General features: G+C 38.5%; 3 protein-coding genes across 6 annotated transcripts; all 3 read right to left on the bottom strand.

The window, feature by feature from the left end:
- On the bottom strand, positions 1 to 11,165 carry zgc:174890. 2 transcript variants are annotated; one of them, XM_073949186.1, is made up of 7 exons: positions 11,087 to 11,165; positions 10,043 to 10,210; positions 9,626 to 9,962; positions 6,823 to 7,835; positions 3,790 to 3,957; positions 3,418 to 3,709; positions 1 to 1,067 (listed from the first exon to the last, which is right to left on the bottom strand). In XM_073949186.1, the coding sequence occupies exons 1-7, from the start codon at positions 11,096 to 11,098 to the stop codon at positions 58 to 60; spliced, it is 3,000 nt and encodes a 999-aa protein (XP_073805287.1). In that variant the 5' UTR covers positions 11,099 to 11,165; the 3' UTR covers positions 1 to 57.
- A 2,248-nt stretch (positions 11,166 to 13,413) lies between these two features.
- Positions 13,414 to 18,094, bottom strand: LOC108190743 (uncharacterized). Of its 2 annotated transcripts, XM_073908779.1 has the most exons (5): positions 18,061 to 18,094; positions 17,045 to 17,212; positions 16,667 to 16,964; positions 14,706 to 14,753; positions 13,414 to 14,556 (listed from the first exon to the last, which is right to left on the bottom strand). In XM_073908779.1, the coding sequence occupies exons 1-5, from the start codon at positions 18,061 to 18,063 to the stop codon at positions 14,504 to 14,506; spliced, it is 570 nt and encodes a 189-aa protein (XP_073764880.1). In that variant the 5' UTR covers positions 18,064 to 18,094; the 3' UTR covers positions 13,414 to 14,503. The 2 variants fall into 2 exon arrangements, with proteins under 2 accessions (XP_073764880.1, XP_017212654.1); XM_017357165.4 differs by having other exon boundaries at positions 13,414 to 14,753.
- Positions 18,095 to 18,789: 695 nt separating this feature from the next.
- Positions 18,790 to 23,159, bottom strand: zgc:174928. 2 transcript variants are annotated; one of them, NM_001113627.2, is made up of 4 exons: positions 23,057 to 23,159; positions 22,069 to 22,236; positions 21,607 to 21,988; positions 18,790 to 20,134 (listed from the first exon to the last, which is right to left on the bottom strand). In NM_001113627.2, exons 1-4 carry the CDS (start codon positions 23,066 to 23,068, stop codon positions 19,122 to 19,124), a joined length of 1,575 nt encoding a protein of 524 aa, NP_001107099.2. In that variant the 5' UTR covers positions 23,069 to 23,159; the 3' UTR covers positions 18,790 to 19,121. The 2 variants fall into 2 exon arrangements, with proteins under 2 accessions (NP_001107099.2, XP_073805288.1); XM_073949187.1 differs by having other exon boundaries at positions 22,750 to 23,087.
- Positions 23,160 to 24,994: the final 1,835 nt, after the last annotated feature.

The following is a 24,994-nucleotide window of genomic DNA, read 5'->3' as shown; positions in this document are numbered from 1 at the left end:
GACATTTTCAAGAACTATCACTTTAATATTAAATTACACAGCAGTCAATTCTACACATCAATTCTGCTCATCCACTCGTCCTCCTCCATGTCTCTTCTGGTGGCTCAGAAAACTTCCTAAATACGCAAACCTCTCTTCGCAGATGGAGCAGCGGTACGGTTTCTCTCCGGTATGAACCCTCTCGTGGGTCTTCATCACGTCAGATCGTGCAAACGTCTTGTCGCAGTGTGAACACTTATACGGCTTTTCTCCAGTGTGAGTCCTCATGTGGTTCTTAAAGATGATTTGTTTGTTGAAACTCCGCCCACAGATGTTGCACAGGTACGGTTTTTCCCCAGTGTGGGTTCTCTGGTGAGCAATTAAATGTGTCGCGGTTAAAAAACTCTTCCCGCATTCGGCGCACAGGTATGGTTTCTCTCCACCGTGTGTCTTCTCATGAGAGGTCAAAGCTGATTTCTGCCGGAATCGCTTGTCGCAGTGTTTGCACTGATGCGGTTTGTCCTCAGAGTGGAGTTTTAGATGTGAGCTTAGAGAGCTGCTGGTTGTGAAGGTTTTTCCGCACTCGCTGCACTTGTACGGCTTGTCGTTGGTGTGAATGCGGACGTGTTTCTTTAAGTGGGATCCGTGGTTGAAGCTCTTCTCGCAGTGAGGGCATTTATACGGCCGCTCGCCCGTGTGGATTCTCTTATGAGCCTCCAGGTTCCCTTTGGTGCTGAATGATTTGTTGCATACGTCACACTGCACACGTAGTTCACCGCTGTGCGTCTTCATGTGAGCTTTTAGCTGCCAAGACAATAAAAAGTCCATCCCGCACTGTTTGCAGTGAAACTCCTTTGTTTCCAGATGCTCCTTCTGGTGGCGTCTCTTCTCTTTTAAAGTGGGAAAGCATTTATCACATTTCCAGCAGGTGAAGACCTTCGGCTCTGAGTGTTTTTTTTCATGAGCCAATAAAAAACTTTCATAGGAGAATGTTTTTTTGCAGGAGGTGCAAGGGAACCTCTTCTTGGCCTTCGGCTCATCTTTTGAAGACGAAGGAGCTTCTTCATCAGACGATTCAACGTTGTCATCTGAAAGCAGCAGAACTTCAATAATAAATCTGACTGTTTTTAATAGTAAAAATGTACAAATAACAAATTACTGCGTATCATTTAATAAACCGTTTTATCTACTGGAACTAAAATGGAACTAGTAGATGTCGGAGGGAGTGTCGCGGACGACGGACTAAAGCAAAGAGTGGGGGAGGTTGTTGCGGACGAAAGTTAAAAGGGTTGGAGAGTCGCAGAAAGGGGGAGGAGGGCCGTTGAGGAGGGGGATCGGTAAAATTAGTTGTGGGATCAGATTTCAGAGGTGCCGGATATGGAGTGTTCCAGCACAAATTAAGCCCTGCTTATAATAGAGCAGCACGATTAATTGATAAAAGATTGCGTTCTTGATTCGATCCCCTAGACCAGGGATGTCCAAACTCGTTCCAGGAGGGCCGGCATCCAACCCCAATTAACCACACCTGAACCAGCTAAACAAGCTGAGTTTAGACACTACTGCCCTAGAAGATTTTAATCCAGCATTTCTACGATTCTCCCAATTATATTTTCAAGTTCAGGAGAGAAGCAAAGGCGATCGCACTTCACACTGTTTTACATATGTTGCTCGATGCAACGTGGACATCTCTCAATGGTGTTGAAAGAGTCACATGCTGTATTTATAAGCTATAATTCACCCAAAAATGTAATTTCTGTTTTCATGATCATGATGTATTCACGGCCGCGAAACCACACGTGAGCTGACAGTGAGCTGTTACCACAGAGAGGGCGCACCTGTGATTGAAGTCTACTTTAGAGAGCAGAACCTGCATAAGCTGTGATTAGCCCCTTTCACACAGTGATAACGGTAAATATCTTACCGGCAAAGCTTGAAAATAAACAAACAACGGCTTATCATAAGCATCTTATTGATGATTATTTACACGGTTGGCATTAAGATGAACATATAAACGTTATCTGACTAACTTCTAGCAGTTAAATGTATCTGGGAAAATATTCACAGGCTTTTACTTTCATAAACCGCGCGAACGTGAATGCGTCTTGAGTGTTCTGATTGGCTAAAGTAGACGTCTCACGTCAGCATGTTCTAGACGTGCACGCGCTCTTTCCAGCAGTCTTTCTTCTGCATTCACACAGAGCAGCATTCCGACAAATCACCGCTAATATTACAACTTCTCTTTCTGGAAAATAGCCCAGACGAATTTACCGGTATTTTCAAAAAGGTCCTGTTCACATACACACCTTTCCGGAAAATTGCCTGTAATTTTCCGGTAAGGTCTGTATGTGTGAAAGGGGCTATAAACAGCTAATAAAGACGTAAAACGTAGTTTATTCTAAACAGTTATGCGTTTTTTATGCGCATTTTAAAAATGCATGCGCAACATGGAGTTTCCATCGTTTATACGCACATCCAAAATGCACATAAAAATAGGTGGATGGAAATGTAGCTACTGGCATTTTATCGTGACGCTCATCTGAGTTCCAGCAGTCAGCGGGTGCTTTGAGCACAATACCCCAGAGAGCAGTGCACGCCGGCCAGTTTATCAAGGATGTAGCACTAGATGGGGTCTCACTATAGTTGTTAAACATGATATTTCATTAATCTTGTCTCCATCTAACGACTCTACTGTCTTTTGAATCTATCAGGTAACATGTATCAAAGTCAGTACACTGCTTCAGTCTTTCGCTTTCACGCTTGTACTTAGTCATTTGAGTGAAACCTCAGATTCTGTTGGTTGGTTGCGCGCCTTTTTTAACCAACCAAGTTTGTGGACGCCATTATAACGAAACAGATCACTCCAGAGTCCCACAGGAAAAGTGATTGACAGGTGGTAATATGTGTGTAACTTATCTTTATTTATTTAGGATTTGGTTATGGGTAAAACAAAGACCATGCAGGTCAGGTTGCTGGAATGGTAGGCTACAAATAATTAATTTGTTATGAATTAACGAATTATTCATCCATCACGATGTTTCACATTAGACGTCATACGATGCCAAATTGGTCAACATCGGCCAACCCTAAAATGTACATCACATTTGGCATGAACATGTAGAATACACCTCAAATGTGTGTGTGGCGTGAAACATTCGCGTAATGGCAAAAGCATCCCAAAAGTAAACTTTGGTGAGAACAAAGCATATGAATCACACAATGTTTTTCTAGGAACATGGACAATTGCTAGGAGAGTTGTTAGGAAAGTGTCTGGTGCATACGGCGAGGATAGTTTGAAGAAAGTAATAACCAAAAGCCTGTTAACATAATCACAAAGTTTGAGATCTGTCAAATCATCTCAGATCTAACCACAGGGATATTCTAGGCAAGGCAAGGCAAACACTACAAACACTGAAGTCAAAAGTTATACATGAAACAAACCTGCAGGAATGAATTCATCATCATTATCATCATCACCATCATCTTTATCACCCTCATCATCCTCCTGGTCTCTCTGATCTTCTTCTGTGGTGTTTTCAGTTCTCTGGATCAGGTTCCTGCAGTCCTCCAGTCTGACGGAGCACATCTTCAGTGTGGTCTGCTGTTCTCCAGCGTCTGGCTCAGAGCTCTGATGATCCTGAGCGTCAGTATAACAGAGTAAAGTCAGGCTGAGCTCTGAGTTCTGCGTGTCTCTGGATCTCTGAGCTCTGACGCCGCACAGCGAATCCTGACGCTGAAAAACACAAGAAATATCAGCTGCGTCTGACAGAGAGCTCATCAATCCACCTTCAGGACATGAAGATCTGCTCAAACCTCTGGCTGGAGTTTCTCTCCTCTTTCTCTCAGCTTGGCCTCCAGCGACGCCACCTCTTTCTTCAGCTGACAGATTTGACTGATGAAATCCTCAATATCCAGCATGGACAGATCAGTTCCTACTGATTTACAGCAGCTCACGTCCACCTGCACCTCCATGCTCAACATCTGCACACAAACACCACATCATCAGCAAACACACGCGTTCATAACCAAACCATCAAACTCAGAATGAGAGAAAAACTACACAGAAAGCAAGTAAAATACTGACATTTATAATGTATATTGTATAAATTGTACTCACATGAAAAATCCTCTACTAATGTACACTTTTGAATCAAACTATAGTAATTAATGTCAATTAAGCTGTTGTGGTAGAATTCTATAGTTACTCATGTAACACAACTACAGCAATATAAACAAATGACCCAATACTGTAGTTATTCTACAACTATGGGTATATTACACTACAACAGACCATTGCTTACTGTAGTAAAAAACAAAGTAAGCTACAATATACATTACATCAGTTCACTGCAGTAATACTACAGTATACCGGAGCATTCATTAACAAACAGTAGTAATTATTCTAATATTTACACAGTACATATGTACTGTATAGTCTGGTTCAAAACACTGTATTTCCAATAAGTTATTAAAGTATTTATTAATTTGGATGGCCATAAATGAGTTTAGTTTCATTACAGGACCTGTTTATAAAAGGAAAAATAACAAAGTACAACATATATATTACCATAAGCGTGACATATTTCAGAGTGCTACTGAAATTGAATATTTTTAAAGCAGTTTTACAACAAATAACATTGTTCAAGTGTTCGTGCAGTAAAACAGCAACTTTGTTGTTAACCTACTTGTTTTTACTGTAAGTAAATACAACATTTTGCTACGAAAAAAAATAAATATATGGTGGTTAAATCATAGTAAACACATGCTAACCATGGCTTATTCCTGCTGTTTGTACAACGGTGAATAACTTCATATAGCAGAACACAAAAGACACTCACCATCGCTTCCATCGTGGGCTCCAGTGTTTATTTCTTCCGTGGTTTGGCGGTCCGGTAGATGAAAATCACCACAGCGCCCCCTACAGTACCGCTCAGCTATCGCCATTAATATTATGAAGAAAAAACTCTGAAAACGTCAGCTTCTTCACCCAAATGACACCCTTGATACTATTATTAACACGACCAAATAAAGTCGATGAAATGAAATTAACATTTCATCGAGTTCCAACCTATTGTGTTTTATTAACGTCTCTGTCTACCCCAACCCTAAACATATCCCTTATCGTAATGAATAGTAGTAGCTAATTATTGTCTTAAAAATGTCCAGTAGCCGCAGTTATGACCCCGCGGAGTTAAGCCCCTCCCACATACAAAATTGGCAGATAACGGCTAAATTCAGATCAGTTTGAATTGATACAAAATTCAAATGTTTACCCGCCGTTTTGTCAGAGTCCGTTATTTTTCTCCAGAGCTGAAAATATCCACTTAAGCAGCGATATACACACCTCAAATTTGCAATCTTATATTCACAATATATCTTAAGGCTGAAAGTAGTCCATATCTTTATAACTGCAAATTTGGGAGAAACTAAATTAAATGAAACTTTACAAGAATCCCACATAAGCTGAACAAAGACCGTGTCCAAAAACGCATATGAACATACAATGAAGCATGTTAAAAAACAGTATGTAAGCAAAGTTGTTTGAAATTATCCGCTTTTTAAGTCGTGCGTATCAGTGACGTATTGAATACTGTTTCTGGGTCCAAGCCGCTACTTATTTGAATTGAGAAAATATTCGTTTATGGAAACTTTTTAGTCACATCACACATTAAAGTAAAGTTTATATAAAATCAGTGTACACATCAATCTCTGGACTTACTGCATCACAAATACAAAAAATGTAACAATTTATTAAAAAATAATCACTTTCTAGTCATCGGATATAGGGTATATGTCGAGCTAGTGTTGTTCCTATACTGATAAACTTCCGACGACTTGTTATTGTGAATTTTTTCCCATTTTATACAATTTCTAATTGTTCCTTTTACAGCATCGATGTTGTAATATAACTAAAATACATTCAGTTACATAAACTTTGGCATTCATTTAGTTGTTCACCATTCATACAGTTCACCGGAAGTGCTTAACCCAGGTTACTGGCAAATTAAAAGTCCTATTAGCATGCTTCGGCATATACCTTATTAGGCATGGGCATATATATATATATATATATATATATATATATATATATATATATATATATTGCAATCATGGTTTTTCGAAAGTATTACATCACTTTGTAAACATTTATTATCACCATTTGATGAGCCTCCTCATACAGTTTGATATAGCGATTGGACCCAGATATAGCTTGGCTGGACACGCCCTGGCCTGAACCAATCATGTGGATCGAGCACGCCGTTGTTAACATTAGGAGGCAAACACTTTGGACAACGCTTGAACAAAATTTAAGACCTCAGAAAAATGCGATTAAGACTATTTAATACCTTTTAAGGGCCTTAATTTTCTTATAACTGATTTATCAATTTTTAATATTTTTAAAGACCCCGCGGACACCCTGATACAGAACATTTTTTGAGTAGTAAAAGTGAATTTACACATACATACTCGAGTAGTAGATGCTTTCAAATGCAGCCATATACTTGTTTAAATTATGACACTTACTTTTCATTTCTACATTTTTAAAGGTGTATTTTAATATGGTAATATAATATCGCAAAGAACAGGTTTGTCCATTCTAGTGAGCTACTTTTTCATTGTTTCTCTAGGTAGACACGCAGTTAATGGACATGACCATTACGCTCATGTGTTTTGCAGCATCTTTCACATCAGCACTGTTTTGATGACAACGTACTATGGAAGTCAATAGCTAGCAGTGCACAATTTTAACTTCTTTTCCAAATATCAAAATACGCAGAGCAGTGGAGATTGAGGACTAGGATTGAGAAACGCTGTCAGAAACACTCAGTCGTCAATTCTCCATCATGCGCTGATCTGCGCATCCACTAGTTCTGCTCCATGTTTCTTCTGGTGGCTCAGAAAACTTCCTAAATATGCAAACCTCTCTTCGCAGATGGAGCAGCGGTACGGTTTCTCTCCGGTATGAACCCTCTCGTGGGTCTTCAGCACGCCAGATCGTGCAAACGTCTTGTCGCAGTATGAACACTTATAGGGTCTTTCTCCAGTGTGAGTCCTCATGTGGTTTACTAAGATGGCTGGTTTACTGAAACTCCGCCCACAGATGTTGCACAGGCACGGTTTTTCTCCAGTGTGGGTTCGCTGGTGATAAACCAGCGCAGTACAAGTTTTAACCCTCTTCCCGCATTCGGCGCACAGGTACGGCTTCTCTCCGGTGTGAGTTCTCTCATGGACATTCAGACTTGCTTTCGTGCGGAATCGCTTGTCGCAGTATTTGCACTGATGCGGTTTTTCCTCAGAGTGGAATTTTAGATGAGAGTTTAGAGAGTTGTTTGTTGTGAAGGTTTTTCCGCACTCGCTGCACTGGTACGGCCTCTCGTTGGTGTGAATGCGGATGTGGTTCTTCATGTAGGATTTGTAATTAAAACTCTTCTTGCAGTGAGGGCATTTATACGGCCGCTCGCCCGTGTGGATTCTCTTATGAACCTCCAGGTTTGCTTTGGTGCTGAATGATTTGTTGCATACGTCACACTGCACACGCAGTTCACCGCTGTGTCTCTTCATGTGAACTTTTAGTTCTTTAGACAATGAAAAGTTCTTCCCGCACTGTTCACAGTGGAACTCCTTTTCTGCCAGATGCTCTTTCAGGTGAAGTTTTCTCTCCTGTAATGTTGGAAAGCACTTACGACATCTCCAGCAGGTGAAGACCTTCGGGTCTGAGTGTTTTTTTACATGAATCAAGAAATAACTTTGACAGGTGTATGTTTTTCCACAGGAGGTGCAGGAGAAACTCTTCTTGGTCTTCCGCTTACCTTTTAAAGATAAAGGCAATTCTTTATCAGACGATCCAATGTTGTCATCTGAAAGAAACAGAACTTCAATAAAAAATCTGACGGTACATTGAATAGTTACAGGGTTTATCCAGAACTTAAGTTGAATTTAATACCTTTTTAACACCTTCAAAAAAAATTTAATACCAGCACGACTTAGAGCTGCAACTATAGTGGCGTTAATGAAATATCTTTCCAAATAGAATAACATAATGCAGATAACATATGCAGTTAAGTAAAGCACAAGGACTCATCAAGATGTCACAATGGGCCTTTGTCCATAGTTTTTCAACAATGTCATTCATGTCACGGCGGAGCACGATTACAAACCGTTCTCAGCCAGGAATTCTCTGCATAGTTAGACAACCATCCTGAACTGTGCCGATAGATTCTGTGTGACTGTGTTGACGGGCGGCTCTGTTGCCAAGCTACCACCAGTGTTGCCAGATATAGTGGACTTCCAGGTCAAAAGCTGTCCAAAACCCACCCCAACGCACATAAAAACGCCCAAAATATTAGATGAATCTGTTATTTATTTTTAATAGAAATTATCTAGTTACTTTAACTATCAAAATTGTTAACTATACAGCAACCAACACCAACAGTCACACAACCACAACCTAACTGGATCACATTAAAACACTGCCCCCTCTACCGATTAGAGCAGGGATTCTCAACCGGTGGGCCTCAACGATCCTGCAGGTGGGTCGCGAGATAACTTAAATATTACACTAGTATACAAAAACAGCCCCACTGTTAATCACAGACATAACTGTGGTGTAAATTTCCAACCGCTGGACGTCAACTAGGACTACGTTCTCAGTTGTATAAAGCAAACAGTCACGCAAATGTAAAGGTAACGACGATTAGAGTTATAATAACCAGCTTGCGCGTGCCTTACGTCTGCAACTTGTACTGTATCAGAGTCGCACAAGTCTGTTTATTCACAAACTATGTGTACTCTCTTTGTGTGAACACTTTAAAATATCCTCATCGTTGTCCAAATTATTGCCTGCGAGTGTTTTGTAACAGACGAGCACCCGTACAGGAGGATCTGGTGAGACTCGATGGTGTTTCAGTAGTGAACAGCTGTTCACTGTTCCTGTCAGCGAGCTTCAATAATGTCCTGCAAACCCAACCGCCTTCAGATCAGTGATTCAACAGATTTAGAGGGTTTTTACAGTATTTTACGTTTAGGGTTCAGTTGTTTATTTTAATGAATCAGTCTAATTCAAAGCAGCAGCAGTGTTTTTGCCATTTCCTGTAGTCATGTCAGGTTGTAAAGAATAACTTAAGCAAAGAATTCAGGAGCTTTGAATCTGTCCGTGCATTTTATATATATATATATATATATATATATATATATATATATATATATATATATATATATATTTTTTTATTTATTTATTTATTTTTTTAATAAAATTATGTTTATTAGGGCACATAAATGTTTTGCTAATAAATAAAGCTTTACAATAAGCATTTTCTCAAGACAATTAGTTTGGGCCTTCAAAAAATTTCGGAGAAAAAGGTGGGCCTTGAAGTGTAAAAGGTTGAGAACTCCTGTATTAGAGTATGTTTTGCTCAGGTTATGTTCCCATCATTATCTGGCTATGCTCAGGTTATGTTCTAGTTTAGAAAAGCCTGATTGGACTGATCTGGTTTTGACAACTCAAAACTAATCCTGCAATCCAGAGTTTGTTAAGCCACCATCATGGAACAGCAAAGAGTAAGCACCAAAAAGAAAACCTGACCTTACACAGTCTCTGCTGACATTTACAAACTATGAAAAACCACAAGAGGTCATAAAAGAAACAAACCTGCAGGAATAAATTCATCATCATCATCATCATTTTCCTTATCATCCTTTCCATTTTCATCATCATCACCACCATCATCATCATCATCATCCTCCTCCTCCTCCTCCTCCTGGTCTCTCTGATCTTCTTCTGTGGTGTTTTCAGTTCTCTGGATCAGCTTCCTGCAGTCCTCCAGTCTGACAGAGCACATCTTCAGTGTGGTCTGCTGTTCTCCAGCGTCTGGCTCAGAGCTCTGATGATCCTGAGCGTCAGTATAACAGAGTAAAGTCAGGCTGAGCTCTGAGTTCTGCGTGTCTCTGGATCTCTGAGCTCTGACGCCGCACAGCGAATCCTGCCGCTGAAAAACACAAGAAACATCAGCTGCGTCTGACAGAGAGCTCATCAATCCACCTTCAGGACATGAAGATCTGCTCAAACCTCTGGCTGGAGTTTCTCTCCTCTTTCTCTCAGCTTGGCCTCCAGCGACGCCACCTCTTTCTTCAGCTGACAGATTTGACTGATGAAATCCTCAATATCCAGCATGGACAGATCAGTTCCTACTGATTTACAGCAGCTCACGTCCACCTGCACCTCCATGCTCAACATCTGCACACAAACACCACATCATCAGCAAACACACGCGTTCATAACCAAACCATCAAACTCAGAATGAGAGAAAAACTGCACAGAAAGCGAGAAAATTACTGACATTTATAATATATATTGTATAAATTGTACTCACATGAAAAATCCTCTAGTAATGTAAACTTTTGAATCATACTATAGTAATTAATGTCAATTAAGCTGTTGTGGTAGAATTCTATAGTTGCTCATGTAACACAACTACAGTAACATGAACAATACTGTAGTTATTCTACAACTATGGGTATATTATACTACAATAAACTATTGTTTACTGTAGTAAAAAAACAAAGTAAGCTACAATTATATATATATATATATATATATATATATATATATATATATATATATATATATATATATATATAAACATCAGTTTACTATAGTTAATACTACAGTATACCGGACCATTCATTAACAAACAGAAGTAATTCTTCTAATATATGCACAGTACATGTGTACTGTATAGTCTGGTTCAAAAACACTGTAGTACTTTTAATACATTATTATAGTGTTTATTTATTTAGTCATAAATGTGTTTTAATTTCATTACAGGGCCGGTTTATAACAGGAAAAATAACAAAGTACATATATTATTGAATATTTTTAAAGCAGTTTTACTACAAATAACATTGTTTAAACGTGCTCATGCGGTAAAGGAGTAAAACCTTGGAGTAAAACTTTGTCGTTAACCTACTTGTTAGTAAACCACCAATTTTGATACGACTAAAACAATATATGATGCTTAAATCATAGAAATCACAAATTATTAGCCATAGCTTATTCCTGCTGTTTGTAAAACGGTGAATAACTTCATAACGCAGAGCAAGAAACACTCACCATCGTTTCCATCGTGGGCTCCAGTGTTTACTCCTTCAGTGGTTTGGTGATCCGGTAGAAAATCACCACAGCGCCCCTCACAGTACCGCTCAGTTGTCGCCATTAATATTATGGAAAAAACTCTGAAAACGTCAGCTTCTTCACCCACATGACAAGACTGATCCTTAGCATGGTGAAATAAAGTCGATAAAATTAAGACATAACAAAACGAGTTGGTCCAACCTATTTTATTAACTATCGTTTATATCTACCCCAACCCTAAACCTATCCCTTATCATAATGAAAAATAGTAATTATTAATGTCCAGTCTTAAAAATGTCCAGTAGTGGCAGTTATAACCCCGCGGAGTTAAGCCCCTCCCACACACTTAATTGGCAGATAACGGCTAAATTCAGTTCAGTTTAAATTGATACAAAATTCAAATGTTTTCCCGCCGTTTTCTCGGAGTCAGTTATTTTTCTCCAGAGCTGAAAATCTCCACTTAAGCAGCGATATACACACCAAACCCCAGCTTATAGAGTGAATAAAGGACTGAAATTTGCTTTTTAAGTCGTGCGTATCAGTGACATATTGAATACCGCTACTCATTTGAATTAAGAAAACATTTGTTTATGGAGACTTTTTAGTCACATCACACATTTAAGTTCATTTTATATAAAATCATGGTGTACACATCAATCTCTGGACTTGTATCACAAATACCAAAGTTGTAAAAATTTTATAAAAATAAAAAAATTACTTTCTAGTCATTAGATATAGGGTATATGCCGAGCTATTGTTGTTCCCATACTGATAAACTTCCGGTGACCTGTTAATGTGATTCTTTTCCCATTTTATACGGTTCCTTTTACAGCATCGTTGTTGTAATATAATTAAAATACATTTAGTTAAATAAACTTCGGCATTCATTTAGTTTTTCAAGCATAAAACGATACAAAATGCCTTTTGCTTGCACGCGCCCGTCAGAATCGGCAGGCTAGCACAGAAGCTCCATTGATATACTGGGGTAAAATAAATACTCATATTATAAAGACATGGCGGAGTAAATGTAATGAAATGCAGTGCTTCTTGTACAATCTGAGACCCACTTTATATCGGATATCACTCAGCCAGAGAAGATCGCTGATTTACTTAAGAAAACAGACCCTAAACGCACCGATTTTTGAATTGGCATACAGTTCACCAGAAGCGCTTAACTCAGGTTACTGGCAAATTAAAAGTCCTATTAGCATGCTTCGGCATATAGCCTATTAGGAATGGGCATATATATATATATATATATATATATATATATATATATATATATATAAATATATTGTGATCATGGTTTTCGGAAGTATTACATCGCTTTGTAAACATTTATTATCACCATTTGATGAGCCCCCTCATACAGTTTGAAATAGCGATTGGACCTGGAAGCCGCATTGTGTAACGTCACAATTAACAAGCAGATAATTTTGTATAAACAGAAAAAGTACCCAGATGACCAATTACTATCAGCAAGATTCAGTAGTATGCATGCAGTGGAGGCTATGCCATCCAATAATGCAATTCTAGATAATTCATAAATGGAACTGAAGTGACCCAACTGACGTGGGTAGGTCATGTGATTATAAGAAATGGCGGATGTAGAACCTCCAAGTTCCATTTGTACTATCAGCATTCATACTATATACAGGGTATATGCAGGAATCCTAAAGGTACATTCAATACCCTTTTAAGACTTTTTAAAAGACCTTCTCAAAATATTTTAATCGCCACTTCAAGATCTAATCAGTATCAAACCTTTAACTTAATAAATAGTTGTTGATAAACAGTTGTAGTTAAATAAGTCAATGGAGCACAACCGTGCAACAGAACTCAGATAAGCTAGAAAGAAACAAAGCTTGAAAGAATAACTTACGCAGTTGTTTTCAGGCTTCATCCACTGTTTAAACTCGTCTTACTCTAACCAGGAGTACGCAAATTTACATTTCCCCATTTTGCCCTGTTTCGCTCTATAATTCGCTACTTGTGGAGAGCGTCACATCACCTTCCCGTGTTTAAAATAAACATATTTAAGAGTCAAACACTTTGGACAATGCTTAAACAAAATTTAAGACCTCGTAAAAACATGATTAAGACTTTTTAATACCTTATAAGGGCCTTAATTTTCTTATAATTTATTTATCACCTTTTAATACTTTTAAAGACCCCGCGGACACCCTGATACAGAATGCACTTTTCGAACAGTCGTGTAGTAAATTTGGATTTACTTGTACAGTACATACTCGAGTAGTTGATGCTTTCAAATCCAACCATATACTTGTTTAATTTATGACACTTAGTTTTTGATTTATAAATTTTATTTTTAAAGGTGTATTTTAATATGGTAATATAATATCGCAAAGAACAGGTTTGTCCATTCTAGTGAGCTACTTTTTCATTGTTTCTCTAGGTAGACACGCAGTTAATGGACATGACCATTACGCTTATGCGTTTTGCAGCATCTTTCACATCAGCACTGTTTTGATGACAACGTACTATGGAAGTCAATAGCTAGCAGTGCACAATTTTAACTTCTTTTCCAAATATCAAAATACGCAGAGCAGTGGAGATTGAGGACTAGGATGAAGAAACGCTGTCAGAAACACTCAGTCGTCAATTCTCCATCATGCGCTGATCTGCGCATCCACTAGTTCTGCTCCATGTTTCTTCTGGTGGCTCTGAAAACTTCCTAAATACGCAAACCTCTCTTCGCAGATGGAGCAGCGGTACGGTTTCTCTCCGGTATGAACCCTCTCGTGGGTCTTCAGCACGTCAGATCGTGCAAACGTCTTGTCGCAGTGTGAACATTTATAGGGTCTTTCTCCAGTGTGAGTCCTCATGTGGTTTATTAAGATGGTTGGTTTACTGAAACTCCGCCCACATATGTTGCACAGGTACGGTTTTTCTCCAGTGTGGATTCTTTGGTGACAAACCAGCTCAGTAGAAGTTTTAACCCTCTTCCCGCATTCGGCGCACAGGTACGGCTTCTCTCCGGTGTGAATCCTCTCATGGACATTCAGATTTGCTTTCATGCGGAATCGCTTGTCGCAGTATTTGCACTGATGCGGTTTTTCCTCAGAGTGGAATTTTAGATGAGAGTTTAGAGAGTTGTTTGTTTTGAAGGTTTTTCCGCACTCGCTGCACTGGTACGGCCTCTCGTTGGTGTGAATGCGGATGTGGTTCTTCATGTAGGATTTGTAATTAAAGCTCTTCTTGCAGTGAGGGCATTTATACGGCCGCTCGCCCGTGTGGATTCTCTTATGAACCTCCAGGTTTGCTTTGGTGCTGAATGATTTGTTGCATACGTCACACTGGACACGCTGGTCACCGCTGTGCGTCTTCATGTGAACTTTTAGCTGATTAGACAATAAAAAGTTCTTCCCGCACTGTTCACAGTGGAACTCCTTTTCTGCCAGATGCTCTTTCAGGTGAAGTTTTCTCTCCTGTAATGTTGGAAAGCACTTACGACATCTCCAGCAGATGAAGACCTTCGGTTCTGAGTGTTTTCTTTCATGAATCAATAAATAACTTTGACAGGCGAATGCTTTTCCACAGGAGGTGCAGGAGAAACTCTTCTTGACCTTCGGCTTACCTTTCAAAGTTAACGGCGCTTCTTCATCAGACGATCCAGTGTTGTCACCTGAAAGAAGCAGAAGTTCAATAAAATATCTGACTGTACATTGAATAGTTACAGGGTTTATAAAGAACTTCTTAAGTTGAAATTAATACCTTTTACAACCTTTTTTAATACCTTCAAAAAATATTAACACCAGCACGACTTAGAGCTGCAACTGTAGTGGCGTAAATGAAATATCTTTCCAAATGGACATAACATATTGCAGATAACATATGCAGTTAAGTAAAGCGGAAGGATTAATCAAGATGTCATAATGAACCTTTGTCCATAGTTTTTAATTAATGTCATAGATGTCACAGCACAGCACGATTACAAACCGTTCTCAGCCCGGAATTCTCAACACGCTTAGACAACCATCCTGAACTATGTGACTGTGTTGACTTTGCGGACGGCTCTGTTGCCAAGCTACCACCAGCGTTGCCAGATATAGTGGACTTATAGTGGAGAGATATAGCCCAAAAGCTGTCCAAAACCCACCCAAACGCACAGAGAATTAGATGAATATTTTATCTATTTTTAATTAAAATAAACCTAGTTACTTTAACTGTCATAATTTTTAACCATACAGCAACCAACACCAACAGTCACACAACCATGACATTACATTGAAACACTGCACTAGCTATTGGAGTATGCTTTACTTGCGAAATTGGGAATAAATTCATCCCATTTGGCATTTTCAATTCTTTCGAACATAATCAGGTGCTGCTTGTCAATCAGACAACGCTTCTATGTTTGTTCTTGCTGTCAATTACGGGAAAAAAGATCTATAAAAGTGTCATAATAAACCGCTGTGAGTTTAACTGCAGGCGCTGCGTGATGCGCGTGCAAGCGAGATTATATTGATCATCTTCTTGCAGTCGTGGCAACAGACGTGTTGCCAACTACAGGCCTAAGTCAGTCTTTAGATGTTGAGTCCTCCAGCCAGAGGTCCGAAAACTTGCATTTCCCATTTTATAATTTAATTGATGAACGAAAGCGAGCTTGCAGATATGGTTGGCAGCAAGCCAGACGGGTACCCAGTTTGTTTTGTTTTTTCGCTTTGTTCTGGCTACGTTTACGTAATTTTCTGGTTGTGTTTGTGTTATTTTCTGATTATGGGCACACTGCTTTCTGGTGATGTTCAGGTTATGCTCAGATTATATTCTGCTGACATTGTTTACATTATTATTTTGCTTATTTTTAATGATGTTCAAGTTATGTTCATGTTGTTTTCTGGTTACACTCTGGCTATGGTCAGGTTATGTTCTAGTTATGTTTCCGTCATTATCAAGTTATGCTCAGGTTATGTTCACGTTATGTTTCAGTCATTATCTGGTTATGCTCAGGTTATTTTCTAGTTATGTTCACGTCACTATCTGGCTATGTTCAGGTTGTGTTCTAGTTATGTTCCCTCATTATCTGGTTATGCTAAGGTTATGTTCTAGTTATGTTCCCGTCACTATCTGGCTATGTTCAGGTTATGTTCTAGTTATGTTCACATCACTATCTGGCTATGTTCTAGTTATGTTCCCGTCACTATCTGGCTATGCTCAGGTTATGTTCTAGTTATGTTCACATCACTATCTGGTTATGTTCTAGTTATGTTCCCGTCATTATCTGGCTAGGCACAGGTTATGTTCTAGTTATGTTCCCACTATTATCTGGCTATGTTCAGGTTATGTTCAAGTTATGTTCCCGTCATTATCTGGCTATGTTCAAGTCATGTTCTAGTTTAGAAATCACAAACTAAGACCAACGAAGCCTGATTGCACTGGTCTGGTTTTGACAACTCAAAACTAATCCTGTAATACGGAGTTTGTTAAACCACCATTATGGAACAGCAAAGAGTAAGCAACAGGGAACCTAATCTTACAGAGTCTCTGCCGACATTTACAAATCATGAAAAACAACAAGAAGTCATAAAAGAAACAAACCTGGAGGAATAAATTCATCATCATCGTCATCTTTTTCATTTTCATCATTATCAACATCATCATCCTCCTGGTCTCTCTGATCGTCTTCTTCTGTGGTGTTTTCAGTTCTCTGGATCAGGTTCCTGCAGTCCTCCAGCCTGACGGAGCACATCTTCAGTGTGGTCTGCTGTTCTCCAGCGTCTGGCTCAGAGCTCTGATGATCCTGAGCGTCAGTATAACAGAGTAAAGTCAGGCTGAGCTCTGAGTTCTGCGCGTCTCTGGATCTCTGAGCTCTGACGCCGCACAGCGAATCCTGACGCTGAAAAACACAAGAAACATCAGCTGCGTCTGACAGAGAGCTCATCAATCCACCTTCAGGACATGAAGATCTGCTCAAACCTCTGGCTGGAGTTTCTCTCCTCTTTCTCTCAGCTTGGCCTCCAGCGACGCCACCTCTTTCTTCAGCTGACAGATTTGACTGATGAAATCCTCAATATCCAGCATGGACAGATCAGTTCCTACTGATTTACAGCAGCTCACGTCCACCTGCACCTCCATGCTCAACATCTGCACACAAACACCACATCATCAGCAAACACACGCGTTCATAACCAAACCATCAAACTCAGAATGAGAGAAAAACTGCACAGAAAGCAAGTCAATTACTGACATTTATAATGTATATTGTATAAATTGTACCCACATGAAAATCTAGTAATGTACACTTTTGAATCAAACTATAGTAAATAATGTCAATAAAGCTGTTGTGGTAGAATTCTATAGTTGCTCATGTAACACAACTACAGTAATATGAACAAATGACCCAATACTGTAGTTATTCTATAACTATGGGTTTATTACTATACAATAGACCATTGTTTACTGTAGTAAAAAACAAAGTAAGCTACAAAATATACATTACATCAGTTCACTGCAGTAATACCACAGTATGCAAGAGCATTCATTGACTAACAGTTGTAATTAATATAATATATACACAGTACATTTGTATTATGTAGTCTGGTTCAAAAACACAGTAGTATTTCCAATATATTATTATAATATTTATGCATTTGGATTGCCATAAATGTGTTTGTTTCATTACAGGACCTGTTTATAAAAGGAAAAATAACAAAGTACAACATATATATTACCATAAGCGTGACATATTTCAAAGTGCTACTGAAATTGAATATTTTTAAAGCAGTTTTACAACAAATAACATTGTTCAAGTGTTCATGCAGTAAAACAGCAACTTTGTTGTTAGCCTACTTGTTTTTAACGTTAGTAAACCACCCATTTTGCTACAAATAAAACAATATATGGTGCTTTAATCATATAACTCGCATATTATCCATGGCCTATTGCTGCTGTTTATAAAACGGTGGATAACTTCACATAGAACAAACACTCACCATCGCGGGCTCCAGTGTTTATTCCTTCAGTGGTTTGGCGGCAAGGTAGAAGAAAATCACCACAGCGCCCCCTGCAATACCGCTCAGCTATCGCCATTAATATTATGAAGAAAAAAAAACTATAAACGTCAGCTTCTTCACCCAAATAACATACTAGCATGGTGAATTTAAGCCGATAAAATTATAACATGACAAAACGAGTTGGTCCAACCAATTGTGTTTTGTTAAGGTTCATATCTACCCCAACCCTAAACCTCTTTTATCATAATAAAAAATAGTAACTGATAATGTCTAGTCTTAAAAATGTCCAGTAGCGTAGTTATAACCATATCTTTTACAGTCTATGCTATATAAACGCGACGTTATTAAAGCCCCTCCCACACACCTGGCAGATAACGGCTAAATTCAGTTTGAATTGATACAAAATTCAAATGTTTTCCCGCCGTTTTCTGAGTCAGTTATTTTTCTCCAGAGCTGAAAATTTCCACTTAAACAGAGACACATACGACAAACCCCAGCTTATGGAGTGAATAAAGGACATTCTCAAATTCACAATCTTATATTCACAATATATCTTTATAATGCTGAAAGTAGCCCTTAACATAACTTGCAAATTTAAAAGAACATAAACTAAATGAAAAGGCTGTTAATATAACCGCTAACTGTTTATGCAAATCACACATGGGAGGCTCATAATCATAGAACATATAATTGTTTGACTAATGACACTTTCATTTCAAAATCTTTATTTGAACGAGGCAACACTTTTATTTTTGAACCTTACTTTAACATGGCAAAATGTCGCACTCTACAATACTTTGATGGTGCATGAATGTGTATTTACTGGCTGCTCAAATGACGATGTCAAACAGATTGAACCACCGCTGTAATAAAAATTTATTGATTTTTCTTCAGTTTAGTCCCTTTATTTATCAGGGGTGACCCTTACTATAGAAGTAAATGCTGTCTTCTTTTTTAAAAGATCAAAATACGCAGAGCAGTGGAGAGTGAGGACTAGGATGAAGAAATGCTGTCAGAAACACTCAGTCGTCAATTCTCCATCATGCGCTGATCTGCTCATCCACTAGTTCTCCTCCATGTTTCTTCTGGTGGCTCTGAAAACTTCCTAAATACGCAAACCTCTCTCCGCAGATGGAGCAGCGGTACGGTTTCTCTCCGGTATGAACCCTCTCGTGGGTCTTCATCACATCAGATCGTGCAAACGTCTTGTCGCAGTGTGAACACTTATAGGGTCTTTCTCCAGTGTGAGTCCTCATGTGGTTTATTAAGATGCCTGGTTGACTGAAACCCCGGCCACAGATGTTGCACAGGTACGGTTTTTCTCCAGTGTGGGTTCTCTGGTGATAAGTAAGTTGTTTTGTAGTCATAAAACTCATCCCACATTCAGCGCACAGGTGTTGCTTCTTTCCACTGTGAGCCTTCTCATGAGTAAACAGACTCGGTTTATACCGGAATCGCTTGTCGCAGTATTTGCACTGATACCTCCTGTCCTCAGAGTGGATATTTAGATGCGAGTTTAGAGTGCCCGATTTTGCGAAGGTTTTTCCGCACTCGCTGCACTGGTACGGCTTCTCCTTGGTGTGAATGCGGACGTGGTTCTTTAATTGAGATCCGTGGCAAAAGCTCTTCTCGCAGTGAGGGCATTTATACGGCCGCTCGCCCGTGTGGATTCTCTTATGAACCTCCAGGTTTGCTTTGGTGCTGAATGATTTGTTGCATACGTCACACTGGACACGCTGGTCACCCGTGTGTGTCGTTATGTGAATAGCTAAACTAGAAGGAGTTACAAAGTTCTTACCGCACTGTTCACACTGAAACCTTTTCTTTACCACATGCTCTTTGGAATGAAGTTTCTTCTCCTCTAACGTGGGAAAGCACCTATGACATCTCCAGCAGATGAAGACCTTCGTTTCTGAGTGCTTTTTTTCATGCACCTCTAAATCTCTTCGTGAGGCGTATGGTTTTCCACAGGTGGCGCAGGAGAATTTTTTGTTTTTCGGCTTATCTTTTAATATCGGAGCTCCTTCTTCATCAGATGATCCACTGTTAGTATCTGAAAGTAAATAAAGCTTCAATAAAACATCTTGACTTTACACTGTAGAAAATCATCACAATTTTCAATATTAGTCTGTCTTCAAGAACAAGTTTGCCATCATGCTTTCAAATTTCATAAGATCTCAAACCTAAGGGCCTGTACCCTGAAGCTGGATTATCTGGCCAGTTAAGTCTCCATTTAGTTTGCACCAATCCTAGGTTTTAGGTACCATGAAGGTAGCTCGGCTTTAATCAGTCTGTCCCCATTGGAATCTTGCTATGAACTGCTAACCTGCTCCAGGGTGGGTAATGTTCAAGATATGTTCTGGCTTTATTTGTGTTATGTTTAGATTATATTCTAGATATGTTCTGAGTATGTTTAGTCTTTATTTGTGTTATGTTTAGATTATGATGTAGATATGTTCTGCTTATGTACAGGCTATGTTCTGGCTTGATTTGTGTTATGTTTATATTATGTTCTAGATATGTTCTGCATATGTTCAGGTTATCTTCTGGCTTTATTTGTGTTATGCTCTAGATATGTTCAAGTTATGTTTTGCGTATGTTCAGGTTATGTTCTGGGTTTATTTGTGTTATGTTTAGATTATGTTCTAGATATGTTCAAGATATGTTCTTAGTATGTTCAGGTTATGTTATGGCTTCATTTGTGTTATGTTTAAATTACGTTCTAGATATGTTCAAGATATGTTCTGAGTATGTTCAGGTTATGTTCTGGCTTTATTCAGGTTATGTTTAGATTATGTTCAAGATATGTTCAGGTTATGTTCTGGCTTTATTTGTGTTATGTTTAGATTGTGTTCTAAGATATGTTCTGAGTATGTTCAAGTTATGTTCTGACTTTATTTGTGTTATGTTTAGATTGTGTTCTAAGATATGTTCTGAGTATGTTCAGGTTATGTTCTGGCTTTGTTTGTGTTATGTTTAGATTGTGTTCTAAGATATGTTCTGAGTATGTTCAGGTTATGTTCTGGCTTTATTTGTGTTATGTTTAGATTGTGTTCTAAGATATGTTCTGAGTATGTTCAGGTTATGTTCTGGCTTTATTTGTGTTATGTTTAGATTGTGTTCTAAGATATGTTCTGAGTATGTTCAGGTTATGTTCTGGCTTTATTTGTGTTATGTTTAGATTGTGTTCTAAGATATGTTCTGAGTATGTTCAGGTTATGTTCTGGATTTATTTGTGTTATGTTTGTGTTATGACGCAGTGGCGCAGTAGGTAGTGCTGTCGCCTCACACCAAGATGGTCACTGCTTCGAGCCTCATAAGTTGGCGGTTCATTCCGCTGTGGTGACCACAGATTAATACAGGGACTAGGCAAAAATGAATGAATGAATGAATGTTTATGCTACGTTCAGAATATATTCAGGTTATGTTCTGTTTATGTTCTTACTCTGCCACCCAGTTTTTTTTACTCGTTTTGCCCAACAGCCCTCTAGCATTTAAAAACATGAAAAATAACAAGAAACAAACCTGCAGGAATAAAATCATCATCGACCACATCTTCCTCATCATCTTTTCCATCATCATCATCCTCATTTTCATCATCATCTTTTCCATCATCATCATCCTCATTTCCATCATCATCTTTCCCATCTTCATCAAAATCACTATCATCATCCTCTGGGTCTCTCTGATCCTCTTCTTCTGTGGTGTTTTCTGTGCTCTGGATCAGGTTCCTGCAGTCCTCCAGTCTGACGGAGCACATCTTCAGTGTGGTCTGCTGTTCTCCAGCGTCTGGCTCAGAGCTCTGATGATCCTGAGCGTCAGTATAACAGAGTAAAGTCAGGCTGAGCTCTGAGTTCTGCGTGTCTCTGGATCTCTGAGCTCTGACGCCGCACAGCGAATCCTGCCGCTGAAAAACACAAGAAACATCAGCTGCGTCTGACAGAGAGCTCATCAATCCACCTTCAGGACATGAAGATCTGCTCAAACCTCTGGCTGGAGTTTCTCTCCTCTTTCTCTCAGCTTGGCCTCCAGCGACGCCACCTCTTTCTTCAGCTGACAGATTTGACTGATGAAATCCTCAATATCCAGCATGGACAGATCAGTTCCTACTGATTTACAGCAGCTCACGTCCACCTGCACCTCCATGCTCAACATCTGAACACAAACACCACATCATCAGCAAACACACGCGTTCATAACCAAACCATCAAACTCAGAATGAGAGAAAAACTGCACAGAAGGCAAGTTAATTACTGACATTTATAATATACATTACATGTTATAAAACTTGTCAGTGCCCACACATAGGGGAAAGATACTCAGGTAAATACTCTGTATGCTTTTTGAACCATACTATATTACATCTAATCTACTGTGGGAATTGTATGGTTGCTATGGTAACACAACTACAGTAATGTAAACAAATGACAAAATATTGTAGTACTATAAAGTGTATTATCCTACAATACACCAAAGCTTACTGTAGTAAACTATAACGTAAACTAATATATTACACTACTACAATATGCTGGAGCACTTATTAATAAAGACTTGCAAATATTAAACACACAGTATATAATATATATATAACACCACTGGTATTTCCTATAACTACTAACACTACATTTAAATTTGGATTGTCATAAATGTGTGTTTTAGCTTCATTACCTGGCCTGTTTTTAACAGGAAAACCATCTGAAAGTACAATATATTACCATTAACGTTATAGTTTTTACTGAGTTCTACTGAAACCCAATAAATAAAGCAGTTTTACTACTAATAACATTGCTGAAAGCTGCAGTTAAGCAGCGACTAAGTTGTTATAGTCTAGCTACTTGTTTTTGATGATAGTATACTCAGCCCGTTATGCTACACATCTACGGCAGTAAAATCAGAGTAATCATATTCTTGGCATATTAATGGTATTTGTAACAAAACTGTGGTGGACTTCGTAGAGAACACAAAAAACACTCACCAAGGTTTCCATCGTGGGTTCCAGCGTTTCTTCCTTCAGTGGTTTGGCGGTCCAGTAGAAGAAAATCCCCACAGCGCCCCCTACAGTACCGCTCAGCTATCGCCGTTAATATTATGAAGAAAAAACTCTAAAAATGTCAGCTTTTTCACCCAAATGACACGACTGATCCTTATGGAAGCCTGTTCCCGCCACTGAACGATAAAAAAAAATATTGGAAAAAAAATTAAGTTAAAAATAGTTATAAAGTCTAAATTCTGGGTTATAAAGTCTCAATTCTGAGTTATAATGTCTCAATTCTGAGTTAATAGGTCGCAATTCTGAGTTATTAGGTCGCAATTTTGAGTTATAAAGTCAGAATTCTGAGTTATTAAGTCACAATTCTGAGTTATTAAGTCACAACTCTGAGTTATTAAGTCGCAATTTTGAGTTATTAAGTCACAACTCTGAGTTATTAGGTCGCAATTCTGAGTTATTAAGTCACAACTCTGAGTTATTAGGTCGCAATTCTGAGTTATTAAGTCACAACTCTGAGTTATTAGGTCGCAATTTTGAGTTATTAAGTCACAACTCTGAGTTATTAGGTCGCAATTTTGAGTTATTAAGTCACAACTCTGAGTTATTAGGTCGCAATTCTGAGTTATTAAGTCACAATTCTGAGTTATTAGGTCGCAATTTTGAGTTATTAAGTCACAACTCTGAGTTATTAGGTCGCAATTCTGAGTTATTAAGTCACAACTCTGAGTTATTAGGTCGCAATTCTGAGTTATTAAGTCACAACTCTGAGTTATTAGGTCGCAATTCTGAGTTATTAAGTCACAACTCTGAGTTATTAGGTCGCAATTTTGAGTTATTAAGTCACAACTCTGAGTTATTAGGTCGCAATTCTGAGTTATTAAGTCACAACTCTGAGTTATTAGGTCGCAATTTTGAGTTATTAAGTCACAACTCTGAGTTATTAGGTCGCAGTTTTGAGTTATTAAGTCACAACTCTGAGTTATTAGGTCGCAATTCTGAGTTATTAAGTCACAATTCTGAGTTATTAGGTCGCAATTTTGAGTTATTAAGTCACAACTCTGAGTTATTAAGTCACAATTCTGAGTTATAAAGTCACAATTCTGAGTTATTAAGTCACAATTCTGAGTTATTAGGTCGCAATTCTGAGTTATTAAGTCAAAATTCTGAGTTATTAGGTCGCAATTCTGAGTTATTAGGTCGCAATTTTGAGTTATTAAGTCACAATTCTGAGTTATAAAGTCACAATTCTGAGTTATACAGTCACAATTCTGTGTTATTAAGTCACAATTCTGAGTTATTAGGTCGCAATTCTGAGTTATTAAGTCACAATTCTGAGTTATAAAGTCACAATTCTGTGTTATAAAATTGCAATTACACGACTGCGACAATAAATGCTCTCTATGTGTTCTTCCAGCCATCTTAGTTATTCTCATAAGAATAAAGTCGATTTATAATCGATGCTAACTGACATAGCATTTTACAGTAGAATGTAGCTATACAATAATAAGCTAGATGCACAAACTCACTGTGAGCAACACAAAAGCTGGGTTAAGTGGTATACGGGTGATGTGGTATTTTAAGTACTTGGATAACAAAATAAATGTTATACAACCTATTTTTGTAAGTGCAACATATTCCAAAAGCCCCCCTCGCAACGCAAGGGGTCTATACCTACCCCAACCCATAATGAAAAAACGTTTGTTGTGCAGTGTCAAACATGATGCTAAATTGATGAGCACATGCATAGTATGTGCAGCTGTAAACCCGTGGCATAAGCCCCTCCCACAGAGCCCTACTTGGGAGCTAACGGCAAAATTCGGTTAAATTTGAATACATACAAAATTAGAATTTGTACCGGTCGTTTTTCTGAGAATGTGTTTAAACTCTTGACAAAGGCATAAATCTCCACACAACTTCTAAATT

The sequence above is a fragment of the Danio rerio genome, chromosome 1, assembly GCF_049306965.1.
Source record: "Danio rerio strain Tuebingen ecotype United States chromosome 1, GRCz12tu, whole genome shotgun sequence".
Taxonomy (NCBI): Eukaryota; Metazoa; Chordata; class Actinopteri; order Cypriniformes; family Danionidae; genus Danio; species Danio rerio.
The sequence above is the reverse complement of the archived record's forward strand: the minus strand, read 5'-3'. Positions and strand labels throughout refer to the sequence as shown.

What these genes read in the sequence shown, in the direction of transcription:
- zgc:174890 (XM_073949186.1), bottom strand. An exon ending in TGATGAATTTATTCCTGCAG is followed by an intron (nt 7,836 to 9,625) that starts GTTTGTTTCTTT and finishes TGTTTCTTTCAG; the next exon opens with ATGACAACATTGGATCGTCT. An exon ending in TGGATGCGCAGATCAGCGCA is followed by an intron (nt 3,958 to 6,822) that starts TGATGGAGAATT and finishes GTTTGTGTGCAG; the next exon opens with ATGTTGAGCATGGAGGTGCA.
- LOC108190743 (XM_017357165.4), bottom strand. An exon ending in GAGAGAAACTCCAGCCAGAG is followed by an intron (nt 16,965 to 17,044) that starts GTTTGAGCAGAT and finishes TGTGTTTTTCAG; the next exon opens with CGTCAGGATTCGCTGTGCGG. An exon ending in TGATGAATTTATTCCTCCAG is followed by an intron (nt 14,754 to 16,666) that starts GTTTGTTTCTTT and finishes TGCTTCTTTCAG; the next exon opens with GTGACAACACTGGATCGTCT.
- zgc:174928 (XM_073949187.1), bottom strand. Translation starts at nt 22,776, where the DNA reads ATGGTTTTCCTGTTAAAAACAGGCCAG. An exon ending in GAGAGAAACTCCAGCCAGAG is followed by an intron (nt 21,989 to 22,068) that starts GTTTGAGCAGAT and finishes TGTGTTTTTCAG; the next exon opens with CGGCAGGATTCGCTGTGCGG. An exon ending in TGATGATTTTATTCCTGCAG is followed by an intron (nt 20,135 to 21,606) that starts GTTTGTTTCTTG and finishes ATTTACTTTCAG; the next exon opens with ATACTAACAGTGGATCATCT.